The 21,534-nt window shown below is 54.4% G+C and overlaps 1 protein-coding gene across 1 annotated transcript in view; it reads right to left on the reverse strand.

The window, feature by feature from the left end:
- WHRN (whirlin) overlaps positions 1 to 20,587 on the reverse strand; it is a 50,894-nt gene extending 30,307 nt beyond the window's left edge. Inside the window, exons 1-2 of the mRNA XM_041406694.1 lie at positions 19,861 to 20,587; positions 5,579 to 5,794 (exon numbers count right to left, since the gene is read on the reverse strand). Coding sequence (XP_041262628.1) covers positions 5,579 to 5,794; positions 19,861 to 20,460 — 816 coding nt within the window. The 5' untranslated portion in view covers positions 20,461 to 20,587. The remainder of the gene's footprint in view (positions 1 to 5,578; positions 5,795 to 19,860) is intronic.
- Between the last annotated feature and the right edge of the window lie 947 nt (positions 20,588 to 21,534).

Consider the following 21,534-nt stretch of genomic DNA (forward strand, 5'->3'; position numbering starts at 1 on the left):
GTGAGAGACGTGGGGAGCTGGATCATTCACACTGCAAATGTCATTACAGACTAATAGACAGAAATCCTTCCTTCTCTCTCCTGCATCTCTTATCCTTCATGCTCAAGTAGTCACCAGCAGTGTCTCAAACATTCAAGCCACGCAATATTAGCACACATATTTTATTTTTTTTTAATAATAATTACTGCTACTTTTGGCTCCAGAAGTGCCTGAAGCTGAGGAGATGCTCGCACTCTCTTTATTATGTTTTCTTTCTTCTGCTGCACCAAAAGCTTGCAGGAATAAGCAGCTCCCCTGGCAATAAGCACATTAAGGCACCAATTCAGCTGATGGAATGGTGCTTCTCAGAGAACTCGCAGCCCAGCTCTGCCAGAGTGCTTTGCATACTTCATCTTCCTCCAGCTCAGCAGCACCTCCGAGTTTTTGCTGTCTGAGGGTTTCCAAAGTGCTTTTAATGAAATAAGCTGTCAATCCCACAAGTCCATCAATGACAATTCACAGCACAAATGGTTCTTGCTGCTGCTGTGACAAATCCAGAGGACTCCAAGCCTGGACAGACAATAAAACTCCAAGTGCTCTGGAGCAGAAGGCGAGCATGGGAAGCAGGTCCCAGCTTTCCAGCAGGCAGTGACATCCTGGGATGGGGCTGGGGGCTGTCACCTGCTGCTCTGTCTGGCCTGGCTCCAGCAGCATTTCCCAGAGCTTTGCACTATTGCAAGCCCTTCCTTTCACACTTCCTGAGCACTGGTGACTCCCCCTGTGGGCACAGAGCTCTGATGAGACACTGCATTCACCAATTCCAACAGGAAAATGCTAAATTTGGGAAATACAGCCTGGCCCACACAGTACAACCATGGGAAACAAGGATATCTAACACCTTGCACAACCACAGGCTGAACCTGCAGTAGAACCTTCATCCTCACCTCCCCTCTCCAGTCCTAGCTCAGGTCTACACTGAAAACCTGGCCCAGATCTCAGCATCCCCTCTGCTCCCCCAGAGCAGCCTCTGACCCCAGCTTGGGGCAGCCTGGATTCTGCCTGGAAGGGGATGGGGAAAGCCAAACAAGCTGCCAAATCCCAATCCCCAAATTCCTTTGGTGGGGATTCTTCCACAGCTGGAATGGAGGAGCCCCAGTGTCCACAGGGAAATGTGGCCAAAGCCCCAGGCTGGGAATGCTGCCTCTGGAGCTGGAGCACACTGCCCAAAGGCACCTGAGGGAGGCAGAGCCCAACCCCCTGTCCCACAGCTCATCCCCCAGGGTGATCCCACAGATCCTGGATGGCTCAGGCTCAGTTCCACCATCACACAGCTCACAGTGCTGCTTTCCATTTCAGGCCTTTGCATAACAAATCCTTCAGCCTCAGGATAACCAAGCCTCAAACTCAGTGACAAACACATCCTTCCAGGAATGCAGGTGGGCTGGAGCGAGAGGCAGCCAGACAGGGATATTCCAGTGCCTGAAGAATATTGTAAATGCAGGCCACTGACGAGGGGAGAGAATGATGAATCTGACTCCATGCTCTCAGAAGGCTAATTTATTATTTTATGATACTATATTATATTAAAGAATACTAAACTAAAGTATACTAAAGAATACAGAAAGGATACTTGCAGAAGGCTAAAAAGATAATAATGAAAACTGGTGACTCTCTCCAGAGTCCTGACACAGCTTGGCCCTGATTGGCCAAAGAGTGAAAACAACTCACAGCAGAACCCAATGAAACAATCAGCTGTGGGTAAACAATCTGCAAACACATTCCACATGAGCACAACACAGGAGAAGCAAATGAGATAAGAATTGTTTTCCTTTTCTCTGTGGCCTCTCAGCTTCCCAGGAGAAAACTCCTGGGCGAAGGGATTTTTCCAGAGAATGTGAATGCCACAGAAGAATGCCAGCTGCCTCCAGCAGCCTTGAACTGAACCTTGGCAGGGCTGGGAATGTTCCTTTGACTCCAGAGGTGTTGCAGCTGTGCTGAGCTGGGGCAGTGGATTTGCTTGTGGGGTTACATCACTCCAGCCTCCTGCTGCAGGGCTGGAGTTGCTCTGCTTCCCCAAAGCCTGCTTGAAAGCTTTGGTACATTCATTCCAGGACATTCAGACTGATTGGAAATAGGAGAGAGTGGGATAAAACAAAATAACCAACTAATTCCCCCTCAGAATGTAAAACCACCCACAAATCAAACAGTGCCTGTCACTTCTGGTTGACTGGGCTGAATTAACCAGGGATGTGTTGCATTTATTTACATTTTTGTGAACAGAATAACCCCACTTCCAGCAGTTAATTCTTTATCTGTAGCTACCCATAAATCTACACACACAAATAAAAAGGGAGCAAACTGGAGGCAGGTTGTTCCCCTGTTCTGGGACAGGTTTCCACCCCTGCAGGGTGCTCAGTAATTAAAGGCACAGAAGCTCAGCCCATCCATGCCCTGCAGCCTGTGTGTCACACCAAAAATCTCCCACCAATAACCCCTGCCAGCACAGCTCTGCTCGCTGCCAACCTTGCCTCAGGGGGAATTGCTGCCAGCACCAGCTGGCACAGCAAGGCCCCTCTGGACACGGAGGGGTCTGGGCAGCCTCGAGCATTTCAGAGTGCTAGCAGGCAGTAATTTTCTTTTTTTTCTGCTCTTACAGACGGGAGATCAGGAGTGGAGATGCTGCAAAGTGCGTGCCAAGCCTTGTGCACTGAAATTGTGACCAATGTCCCTGCTGGCATGTCACTGGGAGTGAGGCCAGGGGAAGGTTGAACACTCCCTCTCCATCACTGAGAGCTTCAAAGATTTCCTGCAGTTGTCATGGATTCTTCCCGGGTTAACAGAGGGGCCTCCAAACCCCTGTCCTGGGCTCAGAGTGTGAAATCTGCTGGGGAGACCCAGAGGAGACACCAGGGGGATCAGAGGATGGAGCAGCTCTGCTGGGAGGGAAGGCTGGCACAGCTGGGATTGTTCACCTGGAGAGGAGAAGGTTTGGGGGGACCTCAGTGTGGCCCTGCAGGGCCTGCAGTACAGGAAAGCTGGAGAGAGACTGTCCAAGGGCCTGGAGTGCCAGGACACAGGGAATGGCTCCCACTGCCAGAGGGCAGGGCTGGATGGGATATTGGGAATTGGGAATTGTTCCCTGTGAGGGTGGGCAGGCCCTGGCACAGGGTGCCCAGAGCAGCTGTGGCTGCCCCTGGATCCCTGGCAGTGCCCAAGGCAAGGCTGGAGCAGCCTGGGATAGTGGGAGGTGTCCCTGCCATGGCAGGATGAGCTTTAAGGTCCTTTCCAGCCCACAGCAGTGTGGGATCCCCTGAAGAAGCCAAAGGGCTGCCTGGTGGTGTGGAACAGCACCAAGGACTGGCAGGACACAAGCTCAGGTTTGGGAAGAGCCACTCCTCACACCTGGGCACAGGTGCACACACCAGGAAGGGCAGGAGCACAGCCAGGGCTGGCACATCTTCCCAGGGCTCACAAGTGGCCAGCACCACAGGAGGCTGGGACAGGGGACACAGCTCCAGGTGTCTGAGCCTTTCACAGCCACACCCAGCGAGCACTGAAGGAAGGATGTGCATCACAGTTGTATTTTCTGGAAAAATCTCTTCACCAGGATTCTTCTCCTGGGAAGCTGAGAAGCCTCAGAGAAAAATGAAAACAATAATTATCTGATTTTCTTCTCCTGTGCTTTGCTGCTTTGGAATGTGTTTGGAGATTGTTTACCCACAGGTGCGTGTTTGATTGGTTTCATGTGAATTGTTTTTACTTAATGACCAGTCACCATCCAGCTGTGTTGGACTCTCTGAAGAGTGTCATGGATTTTTCATTATTATCTTTTAGCCTTCTGTCTGTATCCTTTCTGTATTTTTTAGTATAGTTTAGCATAGCATTCTTTAATATAATATACATCATAAAATAATAAATTAGCCTTCTAAGAACATGGAGTCAGCACAGAAACAACTCCCCACAGCTGCCCAGAGCTGCTGCTGCTCTGTCAAGGTGACCCTGGGTGGCAGGGGGTGGGGACACCAGCCAGCAGAGCCTGCTTTTCTCCTCTCCTTAAAATAAAAATAATAGGCCCTTCTCCCTTGTGGCCCACATGAATATTTCATCAGCAAACTGCCTCACCCTGTATTAGATTTTTCTCTCCCTCTGGCTGAGATGGGAAGCTCACAGACCCTTCCACAGCATTTCCAGGAGCTGAGGACATTTTGGGCACAGACAGAGTGATAGCAGGACAAAAGGATGGAAACAGTCAGGGCTCCAAGCAATACTGTGTCTCTGGGAAGGCAGTGCTGACTCCTAGGGCAGTACTCTGATATTCCATGGGGGACAATGAGGAAACAGCACGACCTGCTTGTATAGGATGAGGTTCCCTGTCTCTCTGTCCCTCCCTCCAGGGGCACCTGAGCACTGTGACTCCGCAGTGACACCTCTGCAGCCTGGCTGGCCGTGGGAAGTGTGAGGGAGAGGAGACATCAAATCCCTGAGATCAAATATTGCAGCTCCAACAGCCTGTGCTGGCTTCCCTTACACCACTGGCTGCTTAAAGGAGGGCAGCTCCCAGCAAGGGAGCAGGGCTGGAAATTCGATGTGCTGATGGTTTCCTGCTGTCAGAGGCCCAGGATCTGGCTCAGCACTGGTCACGCTGCCCTGGTGTCACTACAGGAGCCATTCCCTCCCCTGCTCCTTTTTCCCTCACCGGGGTTTTCACTCAGGCTGCCTCTCCCCAAAAAGAAAAGGAAAATAATCTGGTTTATTTCAGAGTATTTGCAGAGACGAATTGGTGAGGGGTATTTTTTTAATAAGACAGAACTGTCAAGAGACCCAGGAAAGCCTCACCTGAGGAAAGGAACACCTGAGGAAAGATCTGAACTGCAGGAAGAAGGCAGGAATGCACTCTGAGATCCAGCCCTCCACAGGTGACACAAATTAGAAGAGACCTTAAATCCCCTCCAGTGCCAGCCCTGCCATGGCAGGGACACCTCCCACTGTCCAAGGCTACTCCCAGCCCGGCCTTGGGCACTGCCAGGGATCCAGGGGCAGCCACAGCTGCTCTGGGCACCCTGTGCCAGGGCCTGCCCACCCTCCCAGGGAACAATTCCTAATTCCCAATCTCCCATCCATCCCTGCCCTCTGGCAGTGGGAGCCATTCCCTGTGTCCTGTCCCTCCATCCTTGTCCCCAGTCCCTCTCCAGCTCTCCTGGAGCCCCTTTAGGCCCTGGCAGGGGCGCTGAGCTCTCCCCAGAGCTTTCCTGTCTCCAGGCTGGACATGGATGTCAGTCCTGACATCCTGCTGGGAAAAGCCTTAAACCCCACTCATGTTTTGGTGGCTGCTCCTGGCAGGACCTTCCCTGCCAGCCCAGACTGGGCAATCCCTCCCCTCCAGCCCAGCTTCTCCCTGTGCCAAACAGGAACAAAGCCACCCCATCCCATCCTCCAGAGCTCCTGGGGGCAAAGCTACACCCAAGGGAGAAAACCAGGCTGCTAGAGGAGAGCCAGCCCAGCGGAGAATGACCCAGGTGACAATCCCAGGGGGACAAAGAGGGCTGGCACCTGCATGGGAAGAGGCCCCCAGGGCTGTGTCTGATCCCCTTTTGCTCACCTTCTTCTCATCCCCCTCCTGCAGGAGCTGCAGGTGGCTCCTCTTCTCGCTGTCCCTGCGCAGGGAGCTGTTCTGGTGGTGGGGCAGCCCCGTGGGGGGGGACACGCTGCGGCCCTGGGGGTCCACCCAGGTGTAGATGTGGTTGGTGACATAACCCCCCGGGATGCGCCCCACCGAGTGCACCGACAGGTTCAGCTTCTTGCAGCCCTTCAGCACCTGCAAGGCAAGCCAAGGACAGGGGGTTAATGGCCACAGGGCCACCTGGGCTCCAGGCAGACACAGCTTTGTGCCAGAAATCAGGGCAACCCCGAGGAAGGCAGGAAATGTTGAGGGCTCCATGGATATCAGAAGGCTAATTATACTATTTTATATTATATTATAAATTATTACATTATATTATTTTATTATAAATATATTATATTATAATTTTATATAATTATATAATTTTATACATTTTATATAAGATTTATATTATAAATATACCATATTATTTTATATTATCTTACGCTATATTACATTAATCTGAACTGAATCTGCACAAGCACTTAACTGCCCAGAATCCCATGACTGTCTGCTGACCAACAGCACTTGGCCCTGAAAGGCCAAAGAAACAAAACCCCATCACTTTGGGTAAACCATTTCTATATTGCATTCTACTGTGGCACAACACAGGAGCAGCAAATGAGATAAGAATTGTTTTGATCATTCTTTTCTCTGCTTCTCTCACTGCTCCTCTCAGGTTCAGGGAATGTGAATCCCACAGATTTGCACTTCTGGAGGCTTCAGGATCTCCAGCTCCTCTGCAGCCATCAGCTGAATGATGGAGCTGCATAAAAAGCTGGGATTTTTCTGTTCTCTCCTGGCTGCAACAGAGTGAAGGCAAAGCTGCTGCCGAGAAAACACAGAGAAAAGCTTTCCCATCAGCCAGGAAGGAGCAGAGTGGAGCAGAGAGGGGAGGTGAGGTGGGCAGAGCCACGGCCAGGATGGCTGAACCTGGCACTGAGCAGCTCCTGCAGCTCTGGAGAGGAGTCAGAGCAGTGCTGGAGGACAGCAGCACTGACCCTTGTCCCAAGTCCTCTCCAGCCCCCTCACTTCACCTTCCCCTAATACAGGAGCCCCTTTAGGCACTGGAAAGTGCTCCAAGGTCTCCTGCAGCCTTCTCCCCTCCAGGCTGAACGTGGATATCAGCCTCTCAGTGACTGTGCTGGCAGCAGACACAACCAGTGTGGGAAAAGGCTCAGCTCAGCCCCAGCTCTGTCCCCACAGCCCCAGCCTCCGCCACTGGAAGAGCTCCTGGTGCCTCCAGGGAACATGGACAGCACTCCCAGAAATTCAGCCACTGAGTTACCAGCTGCCTGCCCCAGCACAAGCACTCAATTAAGGAGAGGAATAATTACTAAATACATACTCACACTTAAACCAGCACACAGAGAGATGACCTTGGGGGCCAGAGGAGGTGATCTGCAATCGCTGCCCTGCCCCCGCAGCTTCCACTGTGAGAAGCTGACACAGAAACTTCAATTAACATGGAGGAGTTCTCCCTGGGGACAGCTGTAAGTGCTGATCCCTCCAGAGGCCTCAGGGACACCAGCACTGCAGATCTGCTCTCAGAAAGGAGGTGTTTGGGGTTTTTTTCCCATGTGTACATCATTTTGATGAGCTGCCCTGCAAGGTCTGCTGTCCCCACTGAGAAGAGAAGCTGCTGAGCAAAGCTTGTGCCTGGGAAGGACTAAAAGCAGCAGCTCCTCAGGAACGGGTAAATTGTCAGGAATAGTGGGCTGGCTGCATCCCAGCCCTGGCCTGGCAGCACTGCTGCTCCTCCCTGGCAGAGCACAGAGAATCCAGCTCAAAGCCCAGCTCAGCATCTCCACCACACACAGCAACCTGGCTGCAAACCTGTCACATGCTCCCAAGGTCACCATGTGCCTGAGGGCTGCCACAAGGACTGCAAAACCAGTGGGGACACCCGCAGAGCATTCAGCCCCCTGGGCTGCTCCCCCCTCCAGCCCCTGTTCCTGCAGCTTCCCAGGCCCTCAAACACATCCCTGCTGGCATCTCCTCCCTCCCTGGGCACTCGGAGCCCAGCTGGGCTGCTCCCCATGCTCCATCCTGCCCAGGTCTCTCTGGGATGATGGAGCAGGTTCTGAGCCCTCTGCCCATTCCAGGGGACCCCTCTCCCATGGGCACCGTGGCTGTGGCAGGCTTCAGGGCACAGAGCAGCTTCCTGAGCCAGGCTCAGAAGGGGCTGAACTCCACAGAAATCAATGAGCTGGCGGTGGCAGGGACCCTTCTCACCAACCCCAGAGCTACGAGGGCAAGGGATCCTTGTCAGATGGGGTACAGAACCCCCTGAAATGTTCTTTGTTCATCCAAACTGGAGCCATCTCTATAAAACCTCTTTGGAGACTGCAGAACATTACTGTACCCCTGTGCCTGTGTCCAGTTCTGGGCCTCACAAAGGAAGAACTGGAGCATGTTCAGGGCAGGGAACGGAGCTGGGAAGGGTCTGGAGCCCCAGGAGAGGCTGAGGGAGCTGGGAAGGGGCTCAGCCTGGAGCAAAGGAGGCTCAGGGGGGACCTTGTGGCTCTGCACAGCTCCTGACAGGAGGGGACAGCCGGGGGGTTGGGCTGTGCTCCAGGGAACAGGGACAGGAGCAGAGGGAACGGCTCAGGGAGGACAGCAGCAGGAATTTCCCCATGGAGTGGGTGACTAAACATTGGAGTGCCCATCCCTGGAGGTGTTTAGGGAAAGACTGGACATGGCACAGGGATCCCCTTCCCTCCCTTCCCCAGAGAATCCATCCTGGCAGGGAGGAGAAGGAGCACAGGAAACCACGGGGTTTGTACCACACACGAGAGACTGGGCATGGGAGAAGGGACTGGGCACGGGAGAAGGGACTGGGCATGGGAGGAGGGACCAGGCACAGGCTGGTTCCACCCTGGGCACCCTGGAGTGTCCCAGCTGCCCCAGGGACAGGGCAGGGGTGGCTGATGAAGCCTGGCAGAGCCATTTAGCCTGAGCCAAATGTCATCCCCTGGCAGGGCAGGCACAGCAGCAGAGCTGCTCTCTGGAGGCACAGGGAAATTAGCAGGGATGAGAGGCCAGAGATTTACACCGGGATTTTTATGTCTCCCTGAAGCTCCCTTGACAGGGCCACCAGGAAGGAGGATCTGGGCTCAGGGAGATGTTTTATGCGTGAAGGTGACAGCAGAGAGCCCGAGGGGGGGAGAGCAGCTGCACAGAGCCAGGGCTCCATCCAAGGGGGGCACGGGAGTGAACGGAGGCTGGGAATGCCAGCAGGACACTGCTGGTGACAGTGTCTCCCAGAGAGGCAGCACTGCAGCAGGCTGGGGACACTCTGCAGAGTCCTTTGTGCATTTACTGAGGTCCCTCCTGTACTCAGTGAGAAGGAGTTTCCAGTCCAGCACAGTTTCCTTCCCAAAAACCCTCCCTGCTCATGCCCAGGGCTGCAAGAGGAGCCCATCAGAGACCCTCACTCACTTAGCAGCCCCTCAGGACACACCTTTTGGACCAGTCACCTCCTGACCTGCACCTTTTGGAGACCCTTTGGGTGATCACAGCTGGGGGAGAACAGTGACACCCACAAAAGATTTTTAAGGGACTTTTAGAAGGGATGTGTATAAATAGGACAAGGGGGAATGGCTTCACGCTGAGGGATGGCAGAATTAGATTGGAGATTGGGAAGAAACTCTTCCCTGTGAGGGTGCAAATCCCTTCCCCAGCCTGGTGACCACTAAAGTCAGTTCTGCTCAAACATCTGAGCTGCCAGGAAGTTCTGTGTCCATCAGGCAGCAGCTCTTTAAGCTGCAGCTGCCACGGCTGGGAGAGGAGATGAGAGTGAAGCAGCTTTGCCTCAGTTTCCCTGGGACAACAGCACAGCAGATGATCCACACTGAAGGACAGCGGCCTGGGGACAGGATCTGGCACACAGCTACAAAACCTGTGTGCAGCCACGCTCTGAACCTGACTTTAACAAAGCACTTGGCACCAGGAGCTGCAGAGTGACGAGGCACCAGGTGAGCCAAGGGGGAGAAGCTTCCACCTGCATCCAAGCCAGGACAGAATCCAGCAGCAGCTGCTGTGCTGAGCTCCAGGAGAGCAGAGTTTCCATCCATCTCCCTGCACAGGGAGAAATGCTGCACTTCCCTTTTATTTTGGGGTTTTTCCCCAAGGTTTTACCAAGGCCAGACCCCAGCCCTGTGTGCAGGGAGGGCTCAGAGCAGGGCCCAGGTTCTGCTCCAGGGCCCAGCAATGGGACAGGAGGAATGGGCAGGAACTGATCCCAGAAAGTTCCACCTGGACATGAGGAAGAACTTCCAGTGCAGAGACTGAGCAGTGGGACAGGAGCCCAAAGAAGGTTTCCCCACTGTGTTCTCCTCCCTTGGAAGCCTTTATCCTGCTGGTCCCTGTGCCCTGCTGCTGCTTTGAGCACTTCACTGTCCCCATTCCCAGCGAGGTGCCACAGTGCCACCAGGCTGGCACCAGCCCTCCCATGCTGATTTTGCTGCCAGCCCTGCTTATGAGGGCAGAACAGCAAGAGAGAGGTCCAGAACCTGCCCCCAGAGACCATCAGCTTCCTGGGACAAAAGGAGGAGCTTTTAAGCAGAGTTCTAATCATAGAATCCCAGGGTCACTGAGGTTGGAAAAGACCTCCCAGACCATCAAATCCAACCTGTCCCAAATCCCCACCTTGTTCCCAGCCAGAGCACTCAGTGCCACCTCCAGCCCCTTCCCCAGCTCCGTTCCCTGTCCTGGACACGCTCCAGCCCCTCAAGGTCCTTCCCAAATCGACAGGCCCAGAACTGGACAGAGGATTTGAGGTGGCCCCAGCAGTGCCCAGCACAGGGGGACATCACAAGGGCAGGCTCTGGGTGGGAATTCTACAAGGGAAAACTTCTTCCTCCCAGACACACAAATTGTCCTATGTGCACTGACTGCAGAGGTACCCACAAAGCCACAGCAGAACTCATCCTCTGAGTTTTTTGGGACATGAAGGGCACTGAACCTCACCCAGCTGCCCCTAAATAACCAATCCCACCTCCTTAATGCTCTGGGCAGAATCAGGCAGTGCAGGCTGCATCTCCATCTCCTTTCTCAAGCTATTGCAGGGATTTGCAGCCTCAGATAAGATTTGGCTTTGCCCCATCTCTGATATGTTTGAGGACCATGGGGTGGCAGGTTTAGGGCTGGCAGCAGAGTGTGCAAGCTCAACTGCCAGCAGCCCAGCTTACAGAAATCATTGATATGAATCTGGAATCAGTGCCAAAACCTTTAGCAGAGAAACAGTCACCAACTGCCCAGAAATGTCAGCAGAAGCAGCAAGTGCCAGAGAGAGGGGCAGATTGATTCCATGAGGCCACTGATCCCCTAACAACACTATTTAATTATCAAGCCCTCTGAGAGGGAAGGAGATCGTTTAAACTGATCAAAATAGGAAACACACATCTCGTGTGCCACAATTACCTCCAAAAACCCCAGAAAACCCAATCAGCTCCCAGTACACCCTGTTCTTTCCTGGGATCCAGAGAGGCAGCTGCCACCCTTCTGAAACCCTGCAGGTCTGACACCACTGAGGGCTTTCCTCTCCCATCTTCACCCTTTCCCCCTCTTATTCCCCACTTGCCAAGGGCCCTGAGAGGCTGTGTAAAAACACCTCCAAAACCCCCCCCAGGAGCACAGCTGCCAGAAAGGAATGGCAGTGAATCACCAGGATGCTCCTGGCAGCTGCCCGAACCTGCCTGGGGCAGGGACAGCCCCTCACCTCACCTTCTCCTAAAGGAGCAGCCGGGGAGCTCGGAGTGGGAAGGTCTCAGTTGGATACTGGGAGCATTAACCATGAGCCATCCTCCTCCTCCTCCAGCTGCTTTTCCCAGCCTGGAGCTGTCCTCAGGTTTGGCTCTGGGATGATGGGCACGGGATAATGGGCATGGGATAGTGGGTATTGGATAATGGAATAATGGCTATGGGATAATGGACACGGGATAATGGGCATCCCTCTGCTGGTGAGTGCCAAAGGTCAGTGCTGAGGTTATCAGCCAGCAGAGAACCAGGAATTTGGCAGCACGACCCCAAAAAGTAAGGCACAGGTTTAGAAATAAAGCTGCAAAGGGAAAAAATGCTAAGACACTGATGCCTCAGGTTTTAGCATTTCTATTTTTCAGGTTCTGTGCTGCTTTAGTGTGTGGGTCTGAGCTTCTTATCAGGGGATGGTGAGCTCTCTGCACAGAGCAGGGAGACAAAACAATTCCTGCTCCAGCTGGGGACCAAGGACAAATGATCCAAATCTCAGGCCCAGGAGCACAAACAACGTGGGCTGAAGAGAGAAAAACAAGCAGGATGGGACTGCATGGGCTAAAGCTGGAATTGGACAATGAACTGCAATCTGCAAATGGAGCAGAGCTGATCCCAGGGAGAGACCCCGTGAGTGCTCGTGCATTTTGGGACCATTTTGGTTCATCTTGGGTGCAGCCCTGGCTGGGCTCTTGTGCTGCCCAAGGTGGATCCATTGGGGCCTTTAATAAATCCCTGCTTTATTCTTTAGCTCAGTCTGGTCTCTGTTCTAGATCAGCCTGCACAAGGCATCAATTCCACAGGAGGGAGGCAGGGGGAGCTTTTACAGCGCGTTCCGGCACCGTGCAGGGCCGATGGCAGAAGTTTGTCCAGCCGCTGTTTCCTGCTCCATGCCAGGGTGTTCCTGCTGGTCTCAGGGGGGTTTAAGCTTGTGGGATTGGATGGACTGAGCAAAACAATCCTGCTGCCAGGGGGAATGAATCCTGTGGCTGCTGCGGAGGGGAGCAGGAACTTTTACAAGAGAGGGATTGAGCCACATCAGCTGAAAGGCTCCTGTGCCGAGACAGGACAGCAGGCACGGCATTTCCTGCCCCCAAAACCATCAGCTGCAGGCAGGATGGATAGAAGGCTATTGCAGCTCCCACTGCACACCTGGTTAAGGCCAAATTTGCCAGATGAAGCAAGGAGAGACTGTCCCCTGCCCCAGAGTTCTGAGAGAGATTTTGGAAGAAGTGTTGTCCAGAGCAGCTGTGGCTGCCCCTGGATCCCTGGCAGTGCCCACGGCCAGGTTGGACAGGGCTGGGAGCAGCCTGGGACAGTGGGAGGTGCCCCTGTCCATGGAACTGGAGGAGCTGTAAGGTCCCTCCAAGCCAAACCAGGCTGGGATTCCAAGATTTTAAGTCTATCCCAGCCACATGTTGCCTGAGGAAGCACAGGGAGCTGCATGTGAGCAGAGGAACCGGGAGCCTGGAATGCTCTGACTGGGAGGAACAGAGAGAAGTGGAACGAGGAGAAGGTGACCCAGAGGCAGGAGGGGAGAGCAGGACACAGGAGGAGGCTGAGGGAAGCACAGATGGAGGAACAGCAGTGGGTACCAGGCTCTAGGGGACACAGGGGTGACACTGGGATGACACCAGGGATGCAGGGGTGACACAGTCTCCCTGCAGGAGGACAAACAGGAGTTGCAGGAGGCTCAGTCCAACCTCTCCCCCTCTCCCAGGGCAAAGGACAGCAGTTGGGCTTTCAAGTAGAGGCACTTATGCAAATCAATGCAAATCGATGTGTAATTATGGTGATTGCACACATTTAGCCCCAAGGCATCGGGAAGCCCACGTCCCTTTCACCGGGAAAGGTCAAGTGAAATCTTAGCTCCAGCACCTTCCCCCCAGCCCTCCAAGGGCTGACAGCTCCCCATCCCCATCTCCACTCTGCATCCTCCCACCCCTCCACGCTGCTCCCTGCCCAGCCCTCAGGCAAGCCGGGGACGATTCTTAAAACAGAAAATTCCACATAATTGTGGAAACAAAGCAAACCCAAAGCTGTTTGGGTGTTTTGAGGGCAGGGGGGAGGCATAAAGGAAATGCTGATTAAAGCACTGCCTCCTGCTTCCTCGGGTCTTCTCTCTCTGCTCCACTCCAAGCAATGCTGAAAGGAGTGATGTGAAGCACCATATTGTCTAAATGTGACAATGCCATCAGACAAGGCCATACTGTCTAAACAGGGTTAATTCCTGGGTGGGAAACTTTGGATGAATCAATGTTGGAAGTGAGGAAGACGCTGGGTGAAGCACCGAGGACATCCAGAGCAGAGCCCCCTCCAGCCTCTCCCAGCCCCAGGGGCTCCGAGGCAATTCCTGAGCCCAGCAAGGGGCAGCTGGCAGGACCAGAGCTCCTCCAGGGCTCTGCTTCACCTGCACTCACCAAGCACCTGGTGCTCCTGGCAGGGAGAGCTCAGAGCATCCAGCCCAAAGAACCTGAGGTAAATCACAGCAGCAGGTGATTTGTCACTTCAGCTGAGGGCATTTGGAGCTGAATAATTCTCTGTGGCATTGAGGAAAGTGTCAAGAAAATCCATCCTCATCCCTGAGGACAGGGGAACTGGTAAAGGATATTTTAATTCACCAGCTCTGATGCTTTTGTTTTCTTCCAACGGCCACTAGAAGGAAATAAGCTTTTATCCTCCAGGTTATCTTATCAATTTCTCTGCTGAGGCAGAACTGTTTATTTACAAGGAGCCCACTAAATAACATTGATGCTGCAAGAATTCCAGGATGCCCTGACAATGCTAACCCTGATGAACAAGCCAGTCCTGGTGCCAAGTCCTATCATCCCTGCATTATGAGAAGAGGAGAGATTAAGGCCCTCATTCCAATCTTTTGCATCAGTATAAAGTCGTTTGATTTCATTAGGGCTGATTGTGATTTGCTGGTGAAATGAAGGGAAACAGATGACTAAGGAACTTGCCCAGTGAGGGAAACCAGTGGCAGAGCAGCAAATACAACTGACTCCTAAGCCAGGTGGAGCAGCCAAGCCCACGTTCCCACAGCCCCTGGCTGGGTGTGCAGCTTCACCCCAGCCCAAGTCCCACCAGGAATTCCTTTGGAGCTCCCAGTGACCGTGGGCAGCTCCAGGTGAGCTCCAGTGCTCAAACCTGCTCCACCACAGCTCCAGATCTGCCCTGGAACCAGAAGCAGCCCTTCCACATCCATGCTCTGCCACTGCCTTCAGCCCTCCCCCTCAAGGAGCTTTAAAAGTCATTTTAAATGCAGATGCCTCCAAGCTCCAGAGTGACCATTTTCCCTCCTCCTTTTTTCCAAATGAAGATCCTGGTGCCTTTACACTCCCCACGCTGTCCCTCTGAGTCCAGCTGACTACAAGAGCTGACATGGAAACTGTTTGCAGGACAGAAGGACACAGCAGGAGTCCCTGGCATCACACAGCACCTGCCTTTTAAGCTGTGAGTGCTTTTTTTTTGAGTGCAGTTTTGGGGTTTTTGTTTCTAAGCAGATGCAGAGATGCAGGAAGCGATTTCCACTCTAACTATTGGGGTGGATGCTAGTCACATCCTTCTTTTCCATGCTCCAGCTCCCCCAGCTCCCTGGGGAAGGGGAGAAGTTTCAAGCCTCTTTCTTTGGTGCCTTCTAAAAACACAGAGCCTGCGATAGGCACGCAGCAGTTAAAGGAACAGGGCTGAAGTGTTCACAGAACCAGGGATCAATGCATTGCCTGCACCCCTCAGCACCCCAGCCCTGCTCTGGCTGATCAGCCACAGCTCCAAGCACTCGGAAGGATCAAAACCCAACCAAACCAAGCTGCACTCACTGCCCTGAGCAGTGCCCCCCAGTGCTGTGGTGATTAAATAAGCAGCGTCAGGTCATGGTGATCAATTTATCAGGCATCACAAGAAAAAGCAACATGAAATTTGCTTTATTGGAAGCGGGCTGGAAAGAAAAATGGCTCTCAATATGTTTGAGGCTTAGGGCTGCACATCTCTGCTGTCGTTTCTCAGAGGTCTTTTGGCAATCCCACACCTGGGGTCCTTTCTTATGAAATATTACAATCTCTAAAGAGATCACTTTGTTTGCCAGCGGGAAAACCCACAGTAATAGGACATAAAAGGAATTTTAATCTCCTTTTAATTATTTTTAAATGCCCACTTGACACTTCCATCAGAGCAGGAGATGGAAGGGATGGAGGGAGTGAAAAGCTCTGCTGGAGCAGAGATGGGGTGGCTGGGGATGAGATCCCCCTCTATCCCTGGGGTGTGATGTGGTACCCTTGATTCAATCTCCTTCCCTCACAGGTCAGGGAGAGGAGGAGACTCCCTGGATGTGATCCCCCTCCCTTCCCAGGCAGGACTGTCACAGGGACACAGGACAGGCTGGCAGTGCCACATCCTGGACCCCTCTGCCTTGTCAGCCTCATCCCAAGCTTTCCCCAGCCCCTCCAGCCTCTCTGCACAGATGAAATACCCAAGCCAGGGCACTTAACTGCTCCAGTTCCTCCAGAATAAACTCAATTCCAGCCCAGTGACTTTGGCAAAGCCATCACAGATTTACACCAACACCAAAGAACCAGACTCCCCAAGCCCAGCACATCCAAATTAGTGGAGTTTTGGGGATTTTGCTCAAGCTGATCCAGATCTGCCCAGCTGTCAGCAGGAACAGCTGGGCCAGTGGTGGGACCAGTGCAGCTCTCTGGGGCTGGTGTAGCTCATTAAGCCAAATCCTAAAGCAGGGATTTTTCCACTTTTCACTTTCTCTCATCCCCTCCCTCCCTAAATGTCTTTTTATTCAAAGAACATAAAAACCTACAGCAAAACAAGAAAGGTAAAGGGTGGGGGAGAAAGGAGTGGGAATTTAATGCCAACCCCAGAGCACTGAGAAAACACCTGCCTGGTAATTTTGATTGTCTAAAGCCACAAACACCTTGTTTAAGTCCTCTGGATAAAAGGCTTATCAATACAAACTTTCAGTACAAGTGCTAAAATATAGCAGTATATGCTCAAATATAGCAGCATATACACCATAAATAGTAAAATATGTATATATATATATAGTGTATAGACATAATATAACACTCTAAATAGCAAGGCTGATAAAAGCCAAGTGAGCTCTAAAAATATGGCAGACAACACAAACTTCTCCACTTACCCCATAATTCAAATGCTGGTGATCTTTTGCTAAAGTGCACTCATGAATGCCACAATGATGGAGCCGTAATTGTAATGGAGTCATTTAATTTGGATTTGGATGGCACAGCCGAGCTCAGAGGAGACAAGGCATAAAACTCCCGTGCTCACGTAAAGGTTAAGGAGCTGGTCATTAAGGGAATTGATTTGGAGAGCTGAGGTAATCTTGTGGTTGAAGTCAGAATGGCACTTTTTATCTAATTTACACTGGAAACATCTGCAAACACCAGTGCAGTGGTGGCAGGCCAGCAGTGAGTTTTGGGCTGGGACATCACACAGGTCACTTAGCCCAGTGCTGTGGCAGCTCTCATCTGCTGCCACGATTCACTTTGGGTGCATCACCGAGCGATGCCTGAAAATTCCAGGAGTGAACAGAAATTGCCGCTACCCCACTGCCAGCATCCTGGAGAGAAGGGATAAAAGCAGCTGGGCTGTTCCTGCACGGCCAGACACGCACGGAAAGGCAACAGACCCAGCACGACTTGAAAAAGGCAGGCAGTGGCTGCCGTGGGAACGCTCATCCAAGGCTGCACAAGCAAATGCAGCCATGGCGTTTATTCCCTGCTCTGCCTGAGCAGCTGCCACAGCCACAGCCGGGCACCTGGAGCACCCCGGCGGGCACCGAGCGCATCCGCGGCTCGGGAAGTTTGTCACGCTCAGCCCGGGATCCTTCCCGAGCTCTGCACCGCCCCAAGAACGAGCTCTGACAACTTCTGTCAGCACGGCACGCCGTGCCTGTGAGGACAGCGGGGCTCCCCGGGCAGACAGCTGCTGGCCGCAGGACAGCGGGGGAAGAGGAGCCCGAGCACGGCAGGGAGCGGAGCTGAGCTCCATCAGACACGTTCTGCCGGGGGAGAACAGCCCCTCCTCTGGGGCTGAGAGTGTCTGAGACATCAGCCACACAGCCAGGGGCTTGTGTTAACGAAGTCTCTCTCCTCAGCTTTGTCTCTCTCCGTTACGGCGTGCGCTCGACTTCCAGGACCAACCCAGCTCTGGTTTGTCACAGAATAATCTGAGTTGGAAGGCATCACAAGGATCATCGAGTCCAACTCTTGAGTGAACGGCCAAGAAAGGGATCAAATCCCCAGTCGTGGGGTTATGAGCACCAAGCTCTGACCAGCAGAGCTGATGTTGGCCATCCAACGCTGCCCCACTGCAGGGCAGACCAAGAGCCACAGTGGGGAGGGCAGGACACAGCGAGGCTGGCTGTGCCTCAGGAGGGCAGACACCACAGCCAGGGGCCTTTGCAGAGCTGTCAGTGCCCCAGATCCCAGGTTTCAAAGGGAAGCAGAGAGCACAAAACGAAGCCATCACCCATCACCACCTCTTGTCCCTGCAGCTGTGCCACTCTGAATGACACCCAAAACATCGGGCTGAGGTATTTGTACCTCAAACCTTCAAATGCTGCTCTTGAGCATTGCTGAAGGTGATCTCTTCATTTCCCCCCTCCCAAATGGAGCATCTGAGGGCAAATTAACACTTGGTTCATTTTAGAACCTCAGAAGGATTTAATAGAGCTGTACTGTAAATCACTCTGCCACTCTTCACAAGCAAAATGTTTCCACCATCACGACGTGGGTCATAAAAACCCCCCTAGATGTAGAAAGAACCCAGGAGCTCAAGAAGGTGCCTGCAGAGGGCAAGTGATGAATTTGTTGCTGAAAGAAGTTCAGCTCACAAGGAGACAATTTCTAAGCTGCTTTTTCCTATCAGGATCATATTAACAAAATATAGCTCTTGGCAAGCCACGTCCTCCAGGAATTATTTCTGTGCAGGAAGCACTTAGTTTCACTCAAAATTAATAATGTCTAAAAGGCATCAATTACATTATATTAGAGAACAAACAGAAAGTGATGTGAATTACCCAGCAGAGTGGGATGAATTGGAGATGAAGTCATGGAGTAGAGCATTCCTGACACCTGGTTCCTCTCCATCCCAATGCCATAACAAAATATGTGGGGCTTGCAATCTCCAAGCCACAAAATTGCAGACTAACAACTGAAAGCTTACCCTGCTGTTGTCCTATCATTAGGAACACGAGGAAAATAATTCCTACAAACCTTTACTCTGCTGTCAGGATTGCCAGGGAGTCATTTCCAGCCTGGAAGTCGTGCCCTTGCCCAGGGCACTGATTTAAAGCCGGGGCAGGGAACACACAGGTCGGCAGGGAAGAAGTGTTCAAAGCTGTGCAAGATTAATGTGCTGTCAGAGGAAGGCTCCACATGGAACAGGCTCCCAACAGAACCACTTTAGCTTATAATGGAAAAATTAAAGCACAAACAGCTGGAGAACAGCCTAGTCACGCCAGATCCCAGCTCTCCACACGCTGCCTACAAATTGCTGCTCTAAAAGTCGATTCTCCAATTCGATAGGTTTGTGCCTCGGGAACATTCCGAGCAGAGCCCACCGGCCACAAGATCAGCTCTGGGAACGGTTTGGGACACTCAGACCTGGGTTTGCCTCAGAACCTCGCGTTTCAGGCGAAAATCCCACAGTTTATGGAGTTCTCCCCCCACATTACAGCTTTTATCGACAGCCCCCATGCTGCTATGGGCTACAACAGGTCTCCAGGGCATGTGGAGCCGTGCTGGGAGAGCGGGAGCCCTCAGTTCAGTTGTGTAACCGTTCTCCTTCTCCCCCTGGAACATTCAAAGGGGAATCGGGGATCTGCTCCTGCCTCGGGCAGCCTTTGGGGAGGTCTGTTCTGCTTCTCCGTTCCTCAGTTTCCCTATCTTTGCAAGGAGAAACCCACTAGAGCGGCTGGAGTACGTCCCTTAAAACCCGGCTCACGCAGATTTCCAGCTTCCACGAGCTTCCCAGGCTGCAGGCGAACCGCGAGCAGGCACCGCTGCATTTCAGAGGCGCGACCAAAGCGCAGGACAACCCTGCCGTGCCCGGAGCCACCCCCGCAGCCCGGTCCCTGCCGTGGGTGGCACCGCTATCGCCACCGCAAACTTTCCGGCCGGGCTCCGCGCACGGCCGGTCCCGCACGGTGTCGCCGGCGCGATGCAAACCCGGAGCGGCTCCGCTCCGCCGAGGGCTGCGGGCTCCCAGCGCCGCGTCCCGGGGAGCGGCACCGGGGGGCTCCGGTCCCAGCGGCTGACGGGGATGGAGCCGGGGAGGGACAGGGATGGACGGGATAAGACCCAGGGAGGGAAGGGAGGAGCGGGGAGACACAGACAGGCACCGGAGAGGCAGAGCGGGACGGGGCGCGCAGCGGAGCTCGGGACAAGGCGGGATGGAGGAAACATCCCCCGGAGCCTAGAGCGGAGCCGCCTTACCTTGACCGCCTCGGCGTGGGTCACCCTGTCCAGGGACTTGCCGTTGACCCCCAGGATCTGATCGCCGACGCGCAGCCCCTCCCGCTCGGCCAGAGAGCCCGGTTCCACCAGCGACACGTAGATGCCCACGCCGTGCTCGGCGCCGCCGCGGATGCTGAAGCCCAGACCCTCGTGGGCTTTGCTCCGGCGGAGCGTCACTTGCCGCAGCTCGCCCGGGACCACCGGCGGCGGGGCGGGGGGCGGCGGGGGGCGGCCGGGCGGCGGCAGGTAGGGCCCCTCGGCCGTGTACTGGTCGAAGAGGAGCTGGTCGGAGCGCGGCAGGACGAGGCGCAGCAGCGGCAGCAGCTGCCGGCGGCGGGGCCCGTCGAGGAGGGCGCGCAGGGAGCGCACCAGGTCGCAGACGTTGCGGCGGCCGTGGTAGGCGTTGAGGCAGAGGATGAAGCGCTCCCGCTCCGCCTCGCTCAGCAGCGCCGTGAGCGCCTGGTGCAGCCGCCGCACGTTCGCCGAGAGCGGCCGCGGCGCCGGCCCCGCCGCCGAGCCCAGCGAGCCCGACGAGGAGGAGGAGGAGTGCACGGACACGCCGTCCAGCTCCGCGCTCATCGCCGCGGCACCAGAACCGCGCCGGAGGATGGAGCGGCCGGACCGGGGCGCGCCGGGGAGGAGCGCAGCCGAGGCGGGCAGGAGCGGACCCGGGCGGGGCAGGAGCGCAGCCCCCCGGGCAGCACCGGTGCCGGCCGGCCCCGCCGCTCCACCTGTCCGTGCGCTCGCCCGCGGCTCCCCAGGAAGTGACGCGGCCGCCGTTGCCGGGAGACGGGTTATACAGAGCGGCCCCGGCGGCGGGACCGGACCCCCCCGCCCCGCCCCAGCGCCCGCCCCCGCGGGACCCGCAATTAGCGCGCCCGCTCATCAGCGCTCATCAGCGCACCGAGCCCTGCCCGCCGCTCAGCGCACAGCGGAGCCCGCGCAGGTGGGAGCTGCGCGGGATGGAAAGTCCTGGCACCCTTCCTCAGCCCTCCCGGGATGGACCGCGTCCATCCCGGAGCTCCCGCAGCTTCCCTCCATCCCAGCATGGCGAGCGCACTCGGGATGGAGGACACACGGCGGAGGATGCTGGGCAGGGATCGGTTTACACCCGAGAACAGCCTGCCCGGCACACGGAGCCGTTACCTGACCCGCGGGGCTGTTTTTCCATTGCCCGGTGTGCCAGGTGTGGGATTGTTGTTACCTCAGAGTGCTGGGCACGGTAACTGCTGAGTTATGGTGCTGGGGATGCACCCGTTCAGCTCAGCACAGGCTTTGTTTTAATCCCACCTAAACGAAATTCAGACACATTTGCTACTGACAGGGTGTTGAAGGGATCTATGATTGGGGGAGCAGTTTTAAAAAGGAGAAATTTAGATTAGATCTTAGAAAGAAATTGTTCTTAAGAAGTGAGTGAGGATGGGGAGACCCTGGCACAGGATGCCCAGAGGAGCTGTGGCTGCCCCTGGATCCCTGGCACTGCCCAAGGCTGGACTGGATGGGGCTTGGAGCAGCCTGGGACAGTGGAAGGTGTCCCTGCCATGGCAGGGATGGAATGGGATGTAAGGTCCCTTCCAACCCAAATCACTCTGTGATGTTGGGTTTGGAGTCCACCCCAAACTCCCAGCAATTAAATCCTCGTTTAGCAAACAC

This window comes from Onychostruthus taczanowskii, unplaced genomic scaffold (assembly GCF_017590055.1).
Source record: "Onychostruthus taczanowskii isolate IOZ18803 unplaced genomic scaffold, ASM1759005v1 scaffold25, whole genome shotgun sequence".
NCBI classification, from domain to species: Eukaryota; Metazoa; Chordata; class Aves; order Passeriformes; family Passeridae; genus Onychostruthus; species Onychostruthus taczanowskii.